The sequence below is a fragment of the Ctenopharyngodon idella genome, chromosome 18, assembly GCF_019924925.1.
Source record: "Ctenopharyngodon idella isolate HZGC_01 chromosome 18, HZGC01, whole genome shotgun sequence".
Lineage (NCBI taxonomy): Eukaryota > Metazoa > Chordata > Actinopteri > Cypriniformes > Xenocyprididae > Ctenopharyngodon > Ctenopharyngodon idella.
Window position 1 is genome coordinate 770,406 of NC_067237.1, and position 19,859 is coordinate 790,264.

The 19,859-nt window shown below is 36.7% G+C and overlaps 1 protein-coding gene across 1 annotated transcript in view; it reads left to right on the forward strand.

Moving 5' to 3' along the window:
• The window catches only part of cd276 (CD276 molecule), a 96,537-nt gene that overhangs the window by 15,069 nt on the left and 61,609 nt on the right, over window positions 1-19,859 (forward strand). The window contains exons 3-4 of the mRNA XM_051869665.1: window positions 8,774-9,121; window positions 13,945-14,241. Coding sequence (XP_051725625.1) covers window positions 8,774-9,121; window positions 13,945-14,241 — 645 coding nt within the window. The remainder of the gene's footprint in view (window positions 1-8,773; window positions 9,122-13,944; window positions 14,242-19,859) is intronic.

Consider the following 19,859-nt stretch of genomic DNA (forward strand, 5'->3'; position numbering starts at 1 on the left):
TCAAAACTACTAAAAGCCTCACAGACTTTCATTGAGGAGGTCAAGACTTTTGTACAATAAGACTTATAGATTATTGAAGTTGTCTGTCACTAGCAAAGCTTGACGACTATCTTAGGACAACATGCTAAATTCATGCTAACAATGGGTTATGTTAGAAACATGCTAACAACCTGCTAAAACATGCTAGCCACATGTTAATTCATGTTAGAAATGTGCTAATTCGTGCTAGCAACATGCTTAAACATGCTAGCAGCATGTTAAAACATGCTAGCAAAATGCAAACAATGTGCTAAAACATGCTAGCAACATGTTAAAACCTGCTATCAATATGTTAAATCATGCTAGCAACATATTAGCAACATGCTAATCATGTTATCAACAAAGTAACAACAACATGTTAAAACATGCTAGCCACATGCTAATTCATGCTAGACATGTGTTAAATCATGCTAGCAATGTGTTAAATAATGCTAGAAATGTGTTAATTCATGCTAGCAACATGCTTAAAAATGCTAACAATGTGCTAAAACATGCTAGCAACATGTTAAAACATGCTATCAATATGTTAAATCATGCTAAAACATATTAGCAACATGCTAATCATGTTATCAACATAGTAACAACAACATGCTAAAACATGCTAGCCACATGCTAATTCATGTTAGAAATGTGTTAAATCATGCTAGAAATGTGCTAATTCATGCTAGCAACATGCTTAAAAATGCCAACAACGTGTTAAAACATGCTATCAACATGTTAAAACATGCTATCAATGTTAAATCATGCTAGCAACATATTAGCAACAAAATGCTAATCATGTTATCAACATAGTAACAACAACATGCTAAAACATGCTAGCCACATGCTAATTCATGTTAGAAATGTGTTAAATCATGATAGAAATGTGCTAATTCATGCTAGCAACATGCTTAAAAATGCTAGCAGCATGTTAAAACATTGTAGCAAAATGCTAACAACATGCTAAATCATGCTAGCAACATATTAGCAACATGCTAATTATGTTATCAACATAGTAACAACATGCTAAAACATGCTAGCCACATGCTAATTCATGTTAGCAATGTGTTAAATCATGTTAGAAACATGCTAGAAATGTGCTAATTCATGCTAACATGTGAAAACATGCTAGCAAGATGTTAAATCATGCTAGCAACATGTTAATAGCATGCTAATCATGTTATCCACAATGCTAACAACATGTTAACAATGCTGACAACTTGTTAAAAATATTAGCAGCATGTTAAAACATGCTAGCAAATTGCTAAATCATGTTAGCAATATGTTAGCAGCATGATAGCAACATGCTAGTTCTTGGTAGCAGGGTGCTAAATCATCCTAGCAACATACTAAGTCATGTTAACAACACGCTAAGTCATGCTAGCAACACATTAGCAAAATGTGGCAAATCATGTTAACAAATGCTAAACCATGCTAGCAACATACTAGCTATGTGCTTTTAATTTATTTCAAACTTTCAGACAAGACTTTGTCAAGCCAACGTCAAAGTTTGTTTACAAACTTTCCCATCTAGAAAGTTTTTAAATGAAACATTGCAGTATGTTTTATAAACATTTTTTTTTTTTTTTTTAATTCTTGTTCCTGGTAATCTTGAATCAGAATAAGTTCTCCTCCCTCTTGCAGCATCTCTTCTCTTCTCCCCACGGACAAAATCAAGCCCCGCCCTACATTTGTTCTTGTTCCAGAAGCGTTTCACGAGGACATACGGCACAATAGAGAAGAAAAGACCAGCGGTTGCCAACTTTAAGTATAAATAAGCCATCTGGTTTTTTTGAGCCAATCAACTGAGCTGTAAATGTCATGTGACTCATCACTCTGGAGACATGGAAATGACGTCATGGCAACACTGACTGGCTGTGATGTTAAAGGCAAATATACGATTTTTTTTTTTTTCTCAAATATAAGGAGACAGCTGGAGAAGAGCGGAGGGATGAGTGTGTCCGATACAGTCCGGTCTGTCACTTACCATAAACTCACATCTGATCTGATCCAATCTGAGGCAGTCACACACTGGGAGAACTGAATTGACTCTCAATGACTTTGTGAAAGTGAAATATTATATTTGTAAAGTATTTTTAGATGTCTAGACTAGATCTAAAGTGAATTTAAATGTGAAATCCTCCAAGACTGTCAGAATATCACCGTTCACTGGCTTCACATGGGCTTCGAAACCAGACCTGGACAGAAGATGAACCAATCAGATCTCTGTAAATAATAATAATCTCTTTAAATGATATTAAATGAACAGCAGATTGTCAGCTCCTGAGGAAAAAGAGCCCATCATTTTTAATTACAGAGATATTATTTGTCCACATTCATTTTAAAGCTCAATACTCTTACTTCTGCTCACCAAGGCCCCATTTATTTAATCAAAAATACAGTAAATACAGTAAAATTGTGAAATATTATTCCAGTGTAAATCAGCTGTTTTCTATGTGAATATATAGTAAAGTGTAATTTATTCCTGTGATCAAAGCTGAATTTTCAGCATCATTACTCCAGTCTTCAGTGTCACATGATCCTTCAGAAAGTTCATATTTTTGTGGAAACTGTGATATATTTTACTCTTCAGGATTCTTTGATGAATAGAAAGTTCAAAAGAACAGTATCAGATGTCACTGATGTTAATATCTATAGAGGTTGATGGTCCATTTCATTTCACATTGATTCCTATCCAATTAGAACTCATTATAGTCATTATATATAATTAAACAACAAATTAGTCCAAATTATCTTTAATACCATGTGGCTGGATTACATCTGTTCAAGGTAATTAGTTTAATGCAAAAACGTGTGTATGTATGCTTTGTATAAATGTGTTTAAATACTTAAACTCTGTCCAGCTTCACAGGTAGATCTGTGCTGTGTTCGTTCAGCAGTCGGTCTGTGATCTTCACGCCCGGCGTGTGCAGCAGTAATGCAGCGGGTTCAGAGAGGTGAAACCGTGCAGCGTGTCTTCATACGTGCAAGAAATGCGGTCAAAAGAAGGACTAAAGTTAGAGAGAGCGAGTGAGGAGAGCGTGAGCTGCTGGATGGGCATCAGAACCTGTAAATAAACAGCGCAGGGATGTGTGGCGGCATTTATAAGGGCCTTAATGACTTTATTTGATTGCGGTGGCACAGGTTCCTCGCTCTCCTTCCCGTTTACTCTCTTTCTCTCTCTCTCTCAGTGACTCAAATATTGCCCGGCACCATTAACACAAAGTGGCGGATGTAAATTCAAATTAGCCCACCTTATTTCACCGTCTCCCTCCTCAAAACTCACACCTACCCCAACGTCGTCTTTTCTCCAACATCGTCCTGCTGTTCTCGCTAAAAGCCTTCTCCTAGATCAATCATCTGTGGTATTTCCAATGTTCCAGCACTCTTACATAATTCCTAATCCTGGCATTCACTGCAGACGCGGGGCAGATTCACATTTAAAGTGTTTGAATGAGGATTTGGAGCTTTTCAATGGTCTTTCAGTGCTTTAGTTAGCAGCTATTGAAGCAGTCATTCGATGTGTTCGGCTGCTGTTTCTGCCATATTTGAATCTTTTAATTGTTTTCATACCTTTGTCAACTATATATAGCATTTTAGGATGAAGCTGTTTATGTACAATATCAACTGAAGTTGGCATGTGAAGGCTTGCACTAGAAAAATGCTTTGTCAGGTAATGTCTAAATAAACTAGAATCCTGAAAAATAAAATGTATCACAGTTTCCACAAAAATCTGAACTGTTTTCAACACTGATAATAATCATAAATGTTTCTTGAGCATCAAATCATCATATTAGAATGATTTCTGAAGGATCATGTGACACTGAAGACTGGAGTAATGATGCTGAAAATTCAGCTTTGATCACAGGAATAAATTACACTTTACTATATATTCACATAGAAAACAGCTGATTTACATTGGAATAATATTTCACAATTTTTACTGTGTTTTTGAGCAAATAAATGCAGCCTTGGTGAGCAGAAGAGACTTCAGTAGTGTATTCTACTAGAATCAACTTTTATGAAATAAAATAAAATAAAAAATAAACATAATAAACATAATAATAATAAATAAAAGACTTAGTAAGAGTATTGAGCTTTAAAATGAATGTGGACATAATATATAAGGGAAAAAATGTAATAAAAAAAATACAAATTTTAAAACCGTGATAATATTTCACAATTATCAATGTATTTTTGATCAAATAAATGCAGCCTTTGTGAACAAAAGAGAGTTATTTCAAAAGTTCAAGTTCAAGTATATTTATAAAGCTTATTTACATCAAACAATTGTTGTACCAAAGTTCTGTAAAATCAGGACAAAATACAGTATAAAACTAGAATTAAATACATTTTCTAGTATAAACTAGAAAAAAGCCCTCATGAAATACAAAAAATGAAATGGTAGTGTGTGTGTGTGTGTGTGTGTGTTCATTATTTTATTAAGCAAATCTTTTAGGTGGCATTTATTTAGCTTGACATTTATACTAGGTTTACAGTTGGCCTTATAGATGTCAGAGCTGTTATTGTATTGCACATTGTGAATATTACAAAGTCAGAAACTTTTTCCCATTTCATTGTCACTTTTGAAACTTCTTCAGCACACACACACACACACACACACACACACACACACACACAGCGCTGTCCCCTGTGTGGAAACAGATTGAGGTTGATTTGAGCGTCATTAATGTTCGTGTGAGCAGCTCCGTGAGGACAGACGTGTTCCTGAAGTTTCCATGACGTCAGCGCTCCTCTCCCTCTGCCGTCCCGCCGCACGCTGATCCTGGCTGGGACACAGACGCTTCAAATGTGCCATCGCAGAAATAACACATGTAACGTATGGACTGTCATGTGAGGGTATTTCAGTCCTGCATTGGTTGAACAGCATGATTTGTTCATAGTTCCTCAGTGTTTTGACTCAGTGACGTTAGTGCTTCAGTGTTTGTCAGGCTGTCGATGTGTTTCTCAGCTGTCCAGGGCCTTTGGTTTTTCTGACGGCAGAAAGAGCGATTATGTGCCGGTGTGAGTAAAGATGGACATTTTTTAGGACTTTCCTTTTTTGCGCTCGGATGCATCAGTTATCAAACACTCTTACGGAAGCAGATGGAGTAACAGCTCAGACAAATATTAATCCAGCATCATCTCCCGCAAAAACAAAATTATATATCGCATCCATAAATGAAAACAAAACATTTAGTCATTAATCCAATCTCTCCCTCTCTCTCCTGTCTTCTGTTTGGATGTAACACGCTCCTGTTAGTTTAGATGGAGAACTGACTGACTAATTAGGAAATTCAAATCCTCATTCACATGGAAATGCTGATGTTTATTTTATTCAACACTTCATGATGACAAAAACATCCGTGTGTCAATATTAGTTTGTTTGTTTGAGCAGTGAAAGTCTTGAAGTGCTTGTCAACTTTAAAGGGGATACTACTTTATTATATATTTATTTATTTATTTATCCATCAATCCATCCATTCATCCCTCCATCCATTTATTCATCCATCCATCCATCATCCCTCCATTCATCCCTCCATCCATCCATCCATCCCTCCATCCATCCCTCCATCCATTTATTCATCCATCCATCCATCCATTATCTCTCCATTCATCCGTCCATCCATTTATTCATCCATCATCCATCCCTCCATCCATCCCTCCATCCATTCCATCCATCCATCCATCCATTATCTCTCCATTCATCCGTCCATCCATTTATTCATCCATCCATCCATTATCTCTCCATTCATCCGTCCATCCATTTATTCATCCATCCATCCATCATCCCTCCATTCATCCATTCATCCCTCCCTCCATTTATTCATCCATCCCTCCATCCATCGATCCATTTATTCATCCATCCCTCCATCCATCCATCCATTCCACCATCCATCCATCCATTCATCCCTCCCTCCTTCCCTCCCTCCATCATCCATCCATCCATCCATCCATCCATCCACCCATTTATTCATCCATCCATTCCACCATCCATCCATTTATTCATCCATCCATTCATCATCCCTCCATCCATCCATCCATTCATTCCTCCCTCCCTCCCTCCCTCCCTCCCTCCATCCATCCATCCATCCATCCATCCATCCCTCCCTCCATCCATCAATCCATGCATTTATTCATCCATCCATCCATCCATTCCACCATCCATCCATCCATCTATCCCTCCATCCATTTAATTATCCATCTCTCCATCCATCCATCCATCCATTCATTTATTCATCCATCCATCCATCCATCCATCCATTCCACCATCTATCCATCCATCCATTCATCCCTCCCTCCTTCCCTCCCTCCATCATCCATCCATCCATCCATCCATCCATCCATCCATTTATTCATCCATCCATTCCACCATCCATCCATTTATTCATCCATCCATTCATCATCCCTCCATCCATCCATCCATTCATCCCTCCCTCCCTCCCTCCATCCATTTATTCATCCATCCATTCCACCATCCATCCATCCATCCATCCATTCCACCATCCATCCATCCATCCATTCATCCATCCATCCCTCTCTCCCTCCCTCCCTCCATCCATCCATCCATCCATCCATCCATCCATCCATCCATCCCTTCATCCATCCATCCATTCATCCATCCATCCCTCTATCCATTTCATCCCCCCATCCATCAATGAGTCACATGATGAGTCACAGTCTATATACAGTGGGTACGGAAAGTATTCAGACCACCTTAAATTTTTCACTCTTTGTTATATTGCAGCCATTTGCTAAAATCATTTAAGTTCATTTTTTTTTCCTCATTAATGTACACACAGCACCCCATATTGACAGAAAAACACAGAATTGTTGACATTTTTGCAGATTTATTAAAAAAGAAAAACTGAAATATCACATGGTCCTAAGTATTCAGACCCTTTGCTCAGTATTTAGTAGAAGCACCCTTTTGATCTAATACAGCCATGAGTCTTTTTGGGGAAGATGCAACAAGTTTTTCACACCTGGATTTGGGGATCCTCTGCCATTCCTTCTTGCAGATCCTCTCCAGTTCTGTCAGGTTGGATGGTAAACGTTGGTGGACAGCCATTTTTAGGTCTCTCCAGAGATGCTCAATTGGGTTTAAGTCAGGGCTCTGGCTGGGCCATTCAAGAACAGTCACGGAGTTGTTGTGAAGCCACTCCTTCGTTATTTTAGCTGTGTGTTTAGGGTCATTGTCTTGTTGGAAGGTAAACCTTCGGCCCAGTCTGATGTCCTGAGCACTCTGGAGAAGGTTTTCGTCCAGGATATCCCTGTACTATCCCTGGTACTCGATTGCAACCAGTCGTCCTGTCCCTGCAGCTGAAAAACACCCCCACAGCATGATGCTGCCACCACCATGCTTCACTGTTGGGACTGTATTGGACAGGTGATGACCAGTGCCTGGTTTTCTCCACACATACCGCTTAGAATTAAGGCCAAAAAGTTCTATCTTGGTCTCATCAGACCAGAGAATCTTATTTCTCACCATCTTGGAGTCCTTCAGGTGTTTTTTCATGTGTCTTGCACTGAGGAGAGGCTTCCGTCGGGCCACTCTGCCATAAAGCCCCGACTGGTGGAGGGCTGCAGTGATGGTTGACTTTCTCCAACTTTCTCCCATCTCCCGACTGCTTCTCTGGAGCTCAGCCACAGTGATCTTTGGGTTCTTCTTTACCTCTCTCACCAAGGCTCTTCTCCCCCGATAGCTCAGTTTGGCCGGACGGCCAGCTCTAGGAAGGGTTCTGGTCGTCCCAAACATCTTCCATTTAAGGATTATGGAGGCCACTGTGCTCTTAGGAACCTTAAGTGCAGCAGAAATTTTTTTGTAACCTTGGTCAGATCTGTGCCTTGCCACAATTCTGTCTCTGAGCTCTTCAGGCAGTTCCTTTGACCTCATGATTCTCATTTGCTCTGACATGCACTGTGAGCTGTAAGGTCTTATATAGACAGGTGTGTGGCTTTCCTAATCAAGTCCAATCAGTATAATCAAACACAGCTGGACTCAAATGAAGGTGTAGAACCATCTCAAGGATGATCAGAAGAAATGGACAGCACCTGAGTTAAATATATGAGTGTCACAGCAAAGGGTCTGAATACTTAGGACCATGTGATATTTCAGTTTTTCTTTTTTAATAAATCTGCAAAAATGTCAACAATTCTGTGTTTTTCTGTCAATATGGGGTGCTGTGTGTACATTAATGAGGGAAAAAAAAGAACTTAAATGATTTTAGCAAATGGCTGCAATATAACAAAGAGTGAAAAATTTAAAGGGGTCTGAATACTTTCCGTACCCACTGTATATGGATATATAATATATATATATATATATATATATATATAGATATATATATGTATATATATATATATATATAGATAGATATGTATATATATATATATATATATATAGATATGTATATATATATATATATATATAGATATGTATATATATATCCAGACCATTTTCTGCCCTATCTCTGATTATATATTTATTTTCTGTTTTTCTTTTTTTAATATGTCGCTGTGATTAGAGAAATATGGTTATTTGGTTATTGCATATTACCTAACCAGACAAACCTTGACCTTTTGTTTTTTGCAGCCCAGTTTCAATACAAGCTGTTTTTGGTCACAGGAGGAAGTTCTGAGTTCTGAAATGTACAATATGTTTTCATTATTCATCAAGCTCTGTTATCTGAGATCAGTGAACATATGATTCCTCATGACTCTTTCTCTCTCTCTGTGTGTGTCTCTTCTGCAGCTCTGAATGTCCACGTCCCAGAATCCCCTGTGGTGGCTCTGTTTGGGATGGACACCGTCCTCAACTGCTCTTTCTCAGGGGCCTCAGAGTTTAACCTGTCTGACCTGAGTGTGTTCTGGCAGCTCTCGGACACGAAGCGCATCGTACACAGTTATCGGCAGAGCCAGGATCAGCTGATCGACCAAGATGAGAGATTCGCCAACCGCACCAGCCTGTATCCAGATCAGCTGATGGCCGGCAACATCTCGCTCCTGCTGAAGAAAGTGCGCGTCGCGGACGAGGGAAGTTACACGTGTTTCGTCAGAGTGCAGACGTACAGCAGCGGATCCATGCTGATGCAAGTGGCAGGTAACCAATCAGAGAGCCGAGCCATAGGTCACACAGTACATGTAGCTCTCCTATGGACAGTGAATGTTGGGAAGGCCATGACATACAAGCTTAATCAATTAATTAATTGTTGTCTTAAAGTTAATCTCTGTCGACAGCATTTGTGGCGATTACCACTGAAAATACTTTTGACAGTTTTTAAAACAAAAATCCCACTTACAGTAACTCATATTTAGTTCATAGCTCATAAAACTATAAAACAGAATCATTTTGTAGGCGGGTGGTTATGTGTTATAGATGTAATAGTAAGCCTAAATTAAATCTTTTTAATTCAATAATCATGTCTTTAGAAGACTTTTATTAATCCACTTGATTTATATGGATTATGTTTACTTGCGTATTATGAATGGACTTTCACTGAAGGAAAAGAAATCACTCAGATTTTATTAAAAATTCCTTCATTTGAGTTTCGAATATGAATGAAAGTCTTATGGATTTGTAAAAACATTTTTTGAGTAACTGATGTCTGAATTTATATTTGTGACAGGATTATTATAACTGAAACTACCAACCATTTTCAACCCAGCTTGTGTTGTTTTTAACCCAGCATTTATAGTATATATAGTAAACTAAAAGTATCTCAAAATATATTAAAATATCACTGATTTGTGGTATTAACCTTTCAAAGACACATTTTCTCTGAGAGGGTTTTATTGAAAATCAGCACAGCACACTAATTAACACACCAAAAAATCAAACGTGCTAATTAATGTCACAAAAAAAAAAATTCTAAAACTAGTTACCCTCACTAATTGACTGGTCGTTTGTTGGTGAAATTTTACTCCAAGTGCCTCATTTTTTCTATAAACTGAGGGACAAGCAAAATTTGTTTTCTGATGATTGACATCATGCCACTAATGTCATCAATAGAGCTTAACTTGTGTTACTTCAATCTGGAAAATCGACTGTCTGCAAAATCTACTGCCTCTATATAATCCATATCATCTATATGAGACTGCAGATATTTGAAAGCTGAAATATTATTGCCGGTGGCCTCTGCGAACGGATACTAGATACCAAAGCACTGCTGTTATGAACGTTATTATGTACTGTATACTTTATCGTAATGTGTGTTATTATGCACCCTACGTCACTTATGGATATTGCAGGCTTGTTGGGTGATTGATATCTTTGCACATCTTGATTATTATTGGTCATAAAATGCTTAGTGCTTTTGCAAAGGCCCAATAATGACCACGATCATTTATATGCGATTCTCACAATGACCCTGATCAATATACAGTCATATCGATTGTTAGGATTTCATGTGATTGATGGTACGCTGCAGTCCCCAGAGAACGTGCTCGACTGTAGCCGCCTATATGTGTTATTATTTTTATGGCTGAGTGCACTCAGACTTACCGGGGTACATCATTATTTATGATCTATAGATGGCATTTTCCCATTCTCTGCTCTCTTCCTCTCAGTCTCTCTCGCCTTTCTCTTTCGATGCCTTGAATTAAGTAATATTAATGCTCTGAGATGTACCGCTTCTGTCTGCTTCTGTACGTCTAATGAAGATTAAACAAAAGCAATCCTGTCTTTTTCAGTGTTGAACATTATAATCTTTACTATTTATTAGCAGTATTATTTTGAGCTCACATAAGGCTGCAGCCATTTCTTCTTCAGGAGATTTTCAATTAGCACCACAAAAATGTGTCATCTGTAATTATTATATTCTCATGAATAAGTTTATATGACACTTAAAGGCTTAGTTGATCACAAATGATCATTTACTCACCCTCATGTTGTTCTAAAACAGTTTCTTCCAAAAGAAAAGATATTTTGAAGAATGTTATCGAAGCTGACATCATTCAAAACTGAGAAGCTATTTTTGTGTACATTCAAAACAACAAAACATTTGCTTTCATAAAATAAAGAAAACAAACGGGATGCGCTTTCTTCCATCTCGCTCTCCGTGAACTTCTTTCTGGAGCACGTCACAAAGATGAACCAATACTTGTACTACAGACATGAGAAATATGTCTATAAAAACCTTTAAGTGTCTACTTTTTGCTTATTTGTTGTTAAATATATATATATATATATATATATATATATATATATATATATATATATATATATATAAATGCAGCGCTGCTGTTTACAGGGGTAACCGCTATATTTCTGCTGAGTGAATTTTCATTCAGCCACTTTTGTTCAGACCAATTTTTTGCAGTTTTTACTTTTTGCTTATTTGTTGTTAAATGCATTATATGTCACTGTGGAATAAAAGTCGCAGCACACTTTAGATGATAAAAGAAACTTGACTTATTTCATTGCTTTTTTACTTGAAATCATATGTAATATATTAATAAAAATATTGAAAATGAAAGATTATGGTAATTATAAAAATTAAAATAGACCCATATGATTTACGTTGATTTCTGTGATATACAGTACTGGTCAAAAGTTTGGACACATTACTATTTTTAATGTTTTTGAAAGAAGTCTCTCATGCTTATCAAGCCTGCATTTATTTGAGCAAAAATACAGAAAAATACAGTAATATTGTGAAATATTATTACAATTTAAAATATTGGTTTTCTATTTTAATATACTTTAAAATATAATTTATTTCTCTGATGCAAAGCTGAATTTTCAGCATCATTACTTCAGACTTCAGTGTCACATGATCCTTCAGAAATCATTCAAATATGATGATTTATTATCAATGTTGGAAACAGTTGTGCTGCTTAATATTTATAACCTGTGATACTTTTTTTTCAGAATTCTTTGATGAATAAAACATTTAAAAAAAGAACAGCATTTATTTAAAATAGAAATATTTTGTAAAAATATACAGTACCATTCAAAAGTTAATACTATTTTTTTTTTTTCAGCAAGGATGTGTAAAATTAATCAAACGTGATTATAAAGACTTTATAAGCATAAGAGACTTCTTTAAAAAACATTAAAGATAATAATGTGTCCAAACTTTTGACCGGCACTTCTTTATACACCACCAGATTATGACGACTCTGCTTTGAAATCATACATTTGATGGCGATTCAATTTCCCTTATTTGGATGGCAAAATGTGATTGAAATTTAAACTGCACAACTACTGCGATTTGTTCCTAATTAATTGTGATTAGAACAAATAACCACAATCAGATGATTAATCAATAATCGTGACAATTTGCACTTAGTTTGAAGAAGAACAGCAAAATCTGTATGATATCCAATTAATCAAAGAAACAACAGACTGATTGACTGAATTTTAAAGCTGTTGTTAGTCTCAGCCTCTGTGTTTCGTCTCAGCCTTCAGTCAAACGGACAGCAGCAAGAGGTTAAAGCCTTGTTGGCATCACTGCCCCCTTTTTGGTGACCCCACAACCGTCTGATTGCTTTTTCTCCCATCGTCCCAACGCCCAACTTTTTTGTTTGCCGATTTATGATTGGCTCTGGGAATAAGGCCGCCTCCAGCTCCCTCCATGTAGCTGCTCAAGGGATGGTAGTGCAATAATTTCTTCATCTGCCAACGAAGTACTAACCCCCAACAAAAACACTTTACGACCAGCCGATTTCCCAGAAGCCCTCCCCAGCTGTGGTTCCGCTACCCTGTTGAGGGAGAGAGGCTTCTCTCGTAGATGAGCGTGTTTCTGTCTGATGTTGAGCCATGTGTGTTTTATGCTAAGCTCCTAGAATGTAATTAACAATTTAATGGGAATCATGTCAAGCCGGTCCCAAGGTGGAGCGCAGCGGTAGATCGTTCAGCTAAATGCTAAGCGCCCCCATTCGGTTTCAGTAGCTTTCTAGAACTGCCAGTGTCAGCAATTTCCTGCTAGTTTATGTTATCATACTGCAATCTCACCATTCTGACATTGAAATAAGGCATTTGAGTGATTCTTGTGAAGCCGAGAAGTTTATATAAATGTATCTCTGAGGGACTGTCTTCAGAAAAGTTTTGATAGCATTTTAATTTCATCCATCTCCGTATAATGCCTAATACAGTGGTGTTTATTAGCGCAGCACTGCTGTTTACAGGGGTAACCGCTGTATTTCTGCTGAGTGAATTTTCATTCAGCCACTTTTGTATATTATATATTATATACATAAACATATTTATGTTCTTGACTCATCCCTTTTCTGAAACAGTGGTTTATAGGCTAAAATGTGAGTTTATAGTTTAAAACAACTCTTTGTTTTGTCAAAACTTGTATTGTTTGAATTGTAAAGTTGATTAATAGTTGTTTTTGACCATTTTACAGTTTAAGATGTTACCATAGACATTGGAATTACCTAAACAACATGTTGTTCTGTTCTAATATTAGAATAGAACTACTATTCTAGTTTTGCTCTAATAGAACAATATTTTATTTTATTTTATTTTATTGGTAATATTTTGAATTCACTTTTTCTTTTTTTTTTTTTTATATTTTTGTTTTAACCTGTTTTTAGTTTTTGATTTTAGTAATTTTCTTATGTACTTTTGTCATTGTTATTAATTTCTGTTTATATATATATATATATATATATATATATACATATATATATATAATATTACTATTTAGGTTTAATTTATTTTTATTTAAGGTTTACTTTTACTTCCATTTTAGTTTTTAGTTATTTCAAGTTAGTAATTTTATTTAACATGTCTTAAAACATAAATTTTTAATTAACATGTCTAATTTTAATTTAGTTTTACTTTATTTCAATAATCAAGAATGTTTTTAATAGTTTTAGTTTTAGTTAACAGCATTAACCCTGCTCCAGACCACTGGTCCAGCGTCTGCAGCTATACGTCACACACACTAACTAGTTCTCTCTCGCTCTCTCCAGCTCCGTTCTCCAAACCCCTGGTCACCTGGGGCACAGAGTCCAACCTGAAGCCCGGCGACGTGGTCGCCCTCACCTGTGTGGCATATGGTGGTTATCCTGAGGCGCAGGTGTTGTGGCAGGACGGCGCGGGACGCAACCTGACGGACAACATTACCATCTCACAAGTAGCCAACGAGGAGGGTCTCTTCAGTGTAAAGAGTGTCCTGACCGTCATTCTGGAGCCCAACAGCACCTACAACTGCCGACTGACCAATCCACTGCTCGGAGAGGAAGGACAAGCTTCTGTTACCATCACGGGTGAGTCACTGACCGAACCAAAAGATCATTTTCACATGCACTACAGAAATGTATCATGTGTAGTCATTTTATTCTTATATATGGTTTTATACGACACTATGGAATATGACACTATGGAAAAGTGCAGCTTGGACATTCTGCTAAATGTCTTCTTTTGTGTTCCACGCAAAGGTAAAGATCATATGGGTCAAACTGTCATTTTTGGGTGGACTGTCCCTTTAAAATCCTCATTATCTTTGTAATCACTGTAATAGATACTACAGAGAAACCTTGGCGTTGTCAGCGTTAATCTCAGCAGCTGTGAGCAAAAAAGGCCGTACGTGGATCATCCTGACTACGATAGCCTTACAACTTGTTAGTAAACAAGCGTCAGAATCCGTGTGCGAGCTGAGTGATCATGCCGACCTTGTTTGATATGAAAATGCATTTGCATTTGTTTACAACAGCTGCTGTATGCTCAACAACTTTAGTAATTAATATTGACCTAGCCGAGATAGATGCTTGTTTTTCTATTGCAAACAACTGTGAACCAGGATTCACTTTGAAACAAAATGCTCCACAGATGAATTTCTGGAGTGATGGTAACTTTGTTCAACCATTATAAGTTGCTTTACAAGGCATAATTAATGCATTTTTATAATGCATTATATAAAAAGGCTTTAAGTAGATTCAAAAGCAATTGATCTGTTAAAACGTTTGAAAACATGCTTTTTAGTGACATTAGTGGCACAGAAATTAAATTTAAAAGTACATTTTAATTATTTAATAGTTATTGCATAGTAAAACTGTACTGTTTGTGTGACCTTATGCAGGAAAAAAAAACAACTTTTTGAATAAGGAATAAATCCTGTGTATCTAGAGCTCAGAATGTCTTTCTAAGTGAGACATTTAGGACTTCTATCACTGAAGAGAGGAACATCTATTTAGTATTCAAGAGCCTTTTTCTGGGAGAGCGTGTCGAGGACAAGACCCGTTAAAATGTCACACTTCTCTCCAAATTCCCAATGAAAAATTACAAAGTAATGCAGACGTGCCCCAAAATGAATGAGAAAGGTAGAAAAAATAGAGGAGTGGAAAAAGATGTCTATCAAAAAGTCTGTCAAGGTTCAGAAAGAGAAAATGAGCTACAGGAGGGACGCGGTCTGACCGGGTGGCATTGAACGAGGTCAGAGCAAACTTAATCTCAATCTCAATTAGCCACAACGTGATTCATCAATTAGCTTCTGTCATTCCACTTAAACTGCTCATTTCATCCACTGAGCTTTTATGGAGATGTTTATTCATTGCAGAAAGTATATAGTGTTTTGTATTCATGAATATACAGTTTAAATTAATGCTGCCGTATTCAACACATGCTTATAATAGACCCTTTTCACAGACTGTGATGACGCGTTTAAATGCTCATCAATATCGTAAATTCTGCTATGTTTTTTTTATATTTTCATTTTTAAAAAAACGTATGTACATTTATAACACTATATTTACTATTATATTACCGTTGCATCATATTACAAAAATCTAGTGGAGGTTGTGGAGGTTTTCTTTAACTATTTGAGCAAATGGAAACACAAAAAAATATATTTAATGTATTCTCTCATTCACTGCTATAGAATTTTACCCAGCTATGACGACTTCCGCTTCTGTAGGGATTTCACAGGTTCAGAGTATATATATATATATTTATGCACACACAAATGTAAAAATGTAAAAAAAAAAAAAAATAAATAAAATAATTCTAGAAAGTTTTAATATAGTGTTAGAACTTTTATAAAATTTTCTACAATTATTTTATTTATATTATTATTTGACATTTTGTGATATTATATATATATATATATATTAATTGATTTATATATTTTTAAAAATTGTAAGTAGCCTATAAAAATGCAAATGTGAAAATATAATATATATCTACAGTGCTCAGCGTAAATGAGTACACCCCATCTGAAAAGTAACATTTTAAACAATATCTCAATGAACACAAAAACAATTTCCAAAATGTTGACAAGACTAAGTTTAATATAACATCTATTTAACTTATAACATCAAAGTAAGGTTAATAATATAACTTAGAAAACTAAAAAAAAAAAAAAAATTAAAAATTTTCAGTTTTACTCAAATTAGGGTGATGCAAAAATGAGTACACCCCACAACAAAAACTACTTCATCTACTTTGTATGGCCTCCATGATTTTTAATGACAGTCTTCTAGGCATGGAATGAACAAGTTGGCAACATTTTGCAACATCTGTCTTTTTCCATTCTTCAAGAATGAGCTCTTTTAGAGACTGGATGCTGGATGGAGAGTGATGCTCAACTTGTCTCTTCAGAATTCCCCATCGGTGTTCGACTGACTCACTTTCACCCTGTTCTTCTTCAGAAATCCAACAGATGTGTGTTTAGGATCATTGTCATGTTGGAAAAGTGCACGACGACCAAGGGCACGGAGTGATGGTAGCATCTTCTCTTTCAGTATAGAGCAGTACATCTGTGAATTCATGATGCCATCAATGAAACACAGCTCCCCGACACCAGCAGCACTCATGCAGCCCCACATAAGGACACTGACACCACCATGATTCACTGTAGGCACCATGCGTTTTTCTTTGTATTCCTCACCTTTGCGACGCCATACAGTTTTGAAGCCATCAGTTACAAAAACATTTATCTTGGTCTCATCACTCCAGAGTATAGAGTCCCAGCAGTCTTCATCTTTGTCAGCATGGGCCCTGGCAAACTCTAGGCGGGCTTTTTTGTGCCCAGGCTTTAGGAGAGGCTTCTTTCGTGGACGGCACCCGTGCATGCCATTCCTCTGCAGTGTACGCCGTATTGTGTCACGGGAAATAGTCAGCCCAGTTTGGCTTTCTACTTCTACTGAACTTGCATGCCGATTTTCCTCCTGTCGAGGTGTTAACTTCCGTGGACGACCTGGACGTCTCTGTGAGATGGTTGCAGTTCCATCTTTTTTAAATGTTTGTACCACTTTTGCTACAGTATTCTGACTGATAAGTAAAGCTTTGCTGATCTTCTTGTAGCCTTCACCTTTCTGCTGTAAAGAAATTATTTTCTTTCTCAGGTCTTGTGACATTTCTCTTCCATGTGGTGCCATTGCTGACAGCATGAAATGGGAAGGGGTTTTAACTCTTTTATAGTAAGCTGTCTGCTGGACACCTGTGTAATGAAGAATTAGACTCACCTGTGCTTGAATTCTTGTTAAATTAGACATTTGTAGTCTAAAATTTAGCTTTGCTCCAGAGACCTTCAGTGGGGTGTACTCATTTTTGCATCACCCTAATTTGAGTAAAACTGAAGGTTATATTATTAACCTTACTTTCATGTTATAAGTTAAACAGATGTTTTATAAAACTTAGTCTTGTCAACATTTTGGAAATAGTTTTTGTGTTCATTGAGATATTGTTTAAAATGTTACTTTTCAAAAGGGGTGTACTCGTTTACGCTGAGCACTGTGTATATATATATATATATATATATATATATATATATATATATTTGTTTTGTCGAATTTTTATATAAACTCTCTCTCTCTCTCTCTATATATATATATATTATATAAATCTGTGTTTTTAATCATAATTAATCTGAACGTTAGGTTTTGTTGATATGAGGCAGTGATTAACTAGAAAGATTAAAAAAACGCAGGTTGACCAATCTGAAGAGCGGATGAAAGACGGAAGGCGAGGAATCTTGTACTTCCTTCGCATCATTTTCTACACCACTGACTGCACTGCAATTTTCTTTTTTTGATGAGAGCAGACAAATATTCATCCATTTGCACACAATCTGTCAGAGTCCAGAGATGTTGGTCTTGTGGTTGTTGAGGTAGTCGTGTATCCTGAGAGGGTCCGAGCTGCGCTAATTTACAGTTATATAAGGATGTTTCTCAGTTAATCTGCAGATATCGACCTTGAGCTGGTGTGAGCAGCGCAGGATGGAGAATGAGCTGAAAACGAGAACACTTAAAGATGGAGAGACCAAATGAGGAGCAGAAAACAGATAGTTGACTCGTATGAGTTAGAGCTGGGTGGCTTTTTCAGAATGTGGAGGTCTCTCTCTTTCTTTCAAACAGCTGGTATCTCTGTCAGTACTTTAAGTCCTATGTGTGTGTGAGTGTGTGTGTGTGTGTGTGTGTGTGTGTGTGTGTGTGTTAAATAGGCACCTCTGTCTTGCATCACAGAAAGGAATCATCACTGTCCATCTCTCTTTGCTGGCACAGCATTCTGGGTTAAACCTGTGAGAAAAATATAGAAAGAGACACAGAGAAAGAGAGAAAAACCAACAGCGGTCAATAGACTGACAGAGCGAGTTTGGGAGGGAGCGCCGGAGAAACAGGGATGCTTAGAAATGTAGCCATGGTGATTTTGCAGTGAATAATGTAACCATGGCGATGTTGCTGTGGTGACTCTCTAGCATTGATGAACTGATGCTGATGTCACAGCAGAAACGGTTATGGGATGTTGCAGTAAACGTCTTTGTCTTAGTCCGCAATCTAGTTTAACATGAATCTAAATATAGAGCTGTGCCATGAGTGCTTCCATTAAAGAGGAATATTCTGCTTTTTCACATTTATCTTTAGTTTGAGCATGAAAAAGCTCTGCAAAGTCCCAGTTCTTCTCTATATCAGTGTCAGTGTTTCTGAAACGCCTCCATTGTAGTCTTGAGTTTTCTTCACAATATTCCTCATTTAAATAATTCATACGCAGAATAAAGGGGCAGGGCCTGGTTGAGTTAGTTAGTAGTGTGTTGAAATTGGCGGTTATGGTAAGGGGCGGGACATTTCCCAAACACCAATCACAACACACCGCTCCAGCCGACCAATCAGAGCACATTGTGCTTTTCAGAAGGAGGGGCTTCATAGAGACAGGAACTAAACAGAGCGTTACTGACAGACTGGGAAGAGAGGAGCTGAACAATGGAGAATATGAGGAAAATAATCAACAATCAAGCAGGAAAACCTGCTCTAGTAGAGCACAAAAACACAATCAAGACTTTGTACATAACAGGGCGTCTTTAAGTCATTAGCTGAGTTTCCTACACATAGTTTTTATGCATATTTTAGATTCACTGAGAAAAAATTAAGAAATTAGGTAAGAAAAATAATCTTGTTTCTGTTTGAAATCTTGTTTCTTGTTTCTGTCCCAAATACAAACAAGATTATTTTCCTTCCCCATTTGCAGATAATTCTGCTTGTTTTAAGCAAAAACTCGCTTCATTTTTGATTTCCCCTCCATTTTGATACTTATCTAGTAAAAATGTCTGATTTTTAGATATTTGGACTGGAAACAAGACAAAAAATACTAAATAAGAAAAGCATTTTTTTTGCAGTGTTCATTTCAACATTTACTAATACATTTTTAAAATCCAAAATTATATCTGTTAATGTTAGTTAATGCAGTGTGAACAATTGTATTTTTACTAACACTATATTTGCCTAAGTTTGAAAGCAGGCAGTAAACAATGTATTATTACTATTATTATTATTTATTTATTTATTTATCATTCTCTACAGCAGTAATGGAGAGCATTATTACTGCACATGCATCCAGACAATCTCAAGCAGGATCTAGAACTGAAAACTGTGCTATGTAAATTACATTTAGC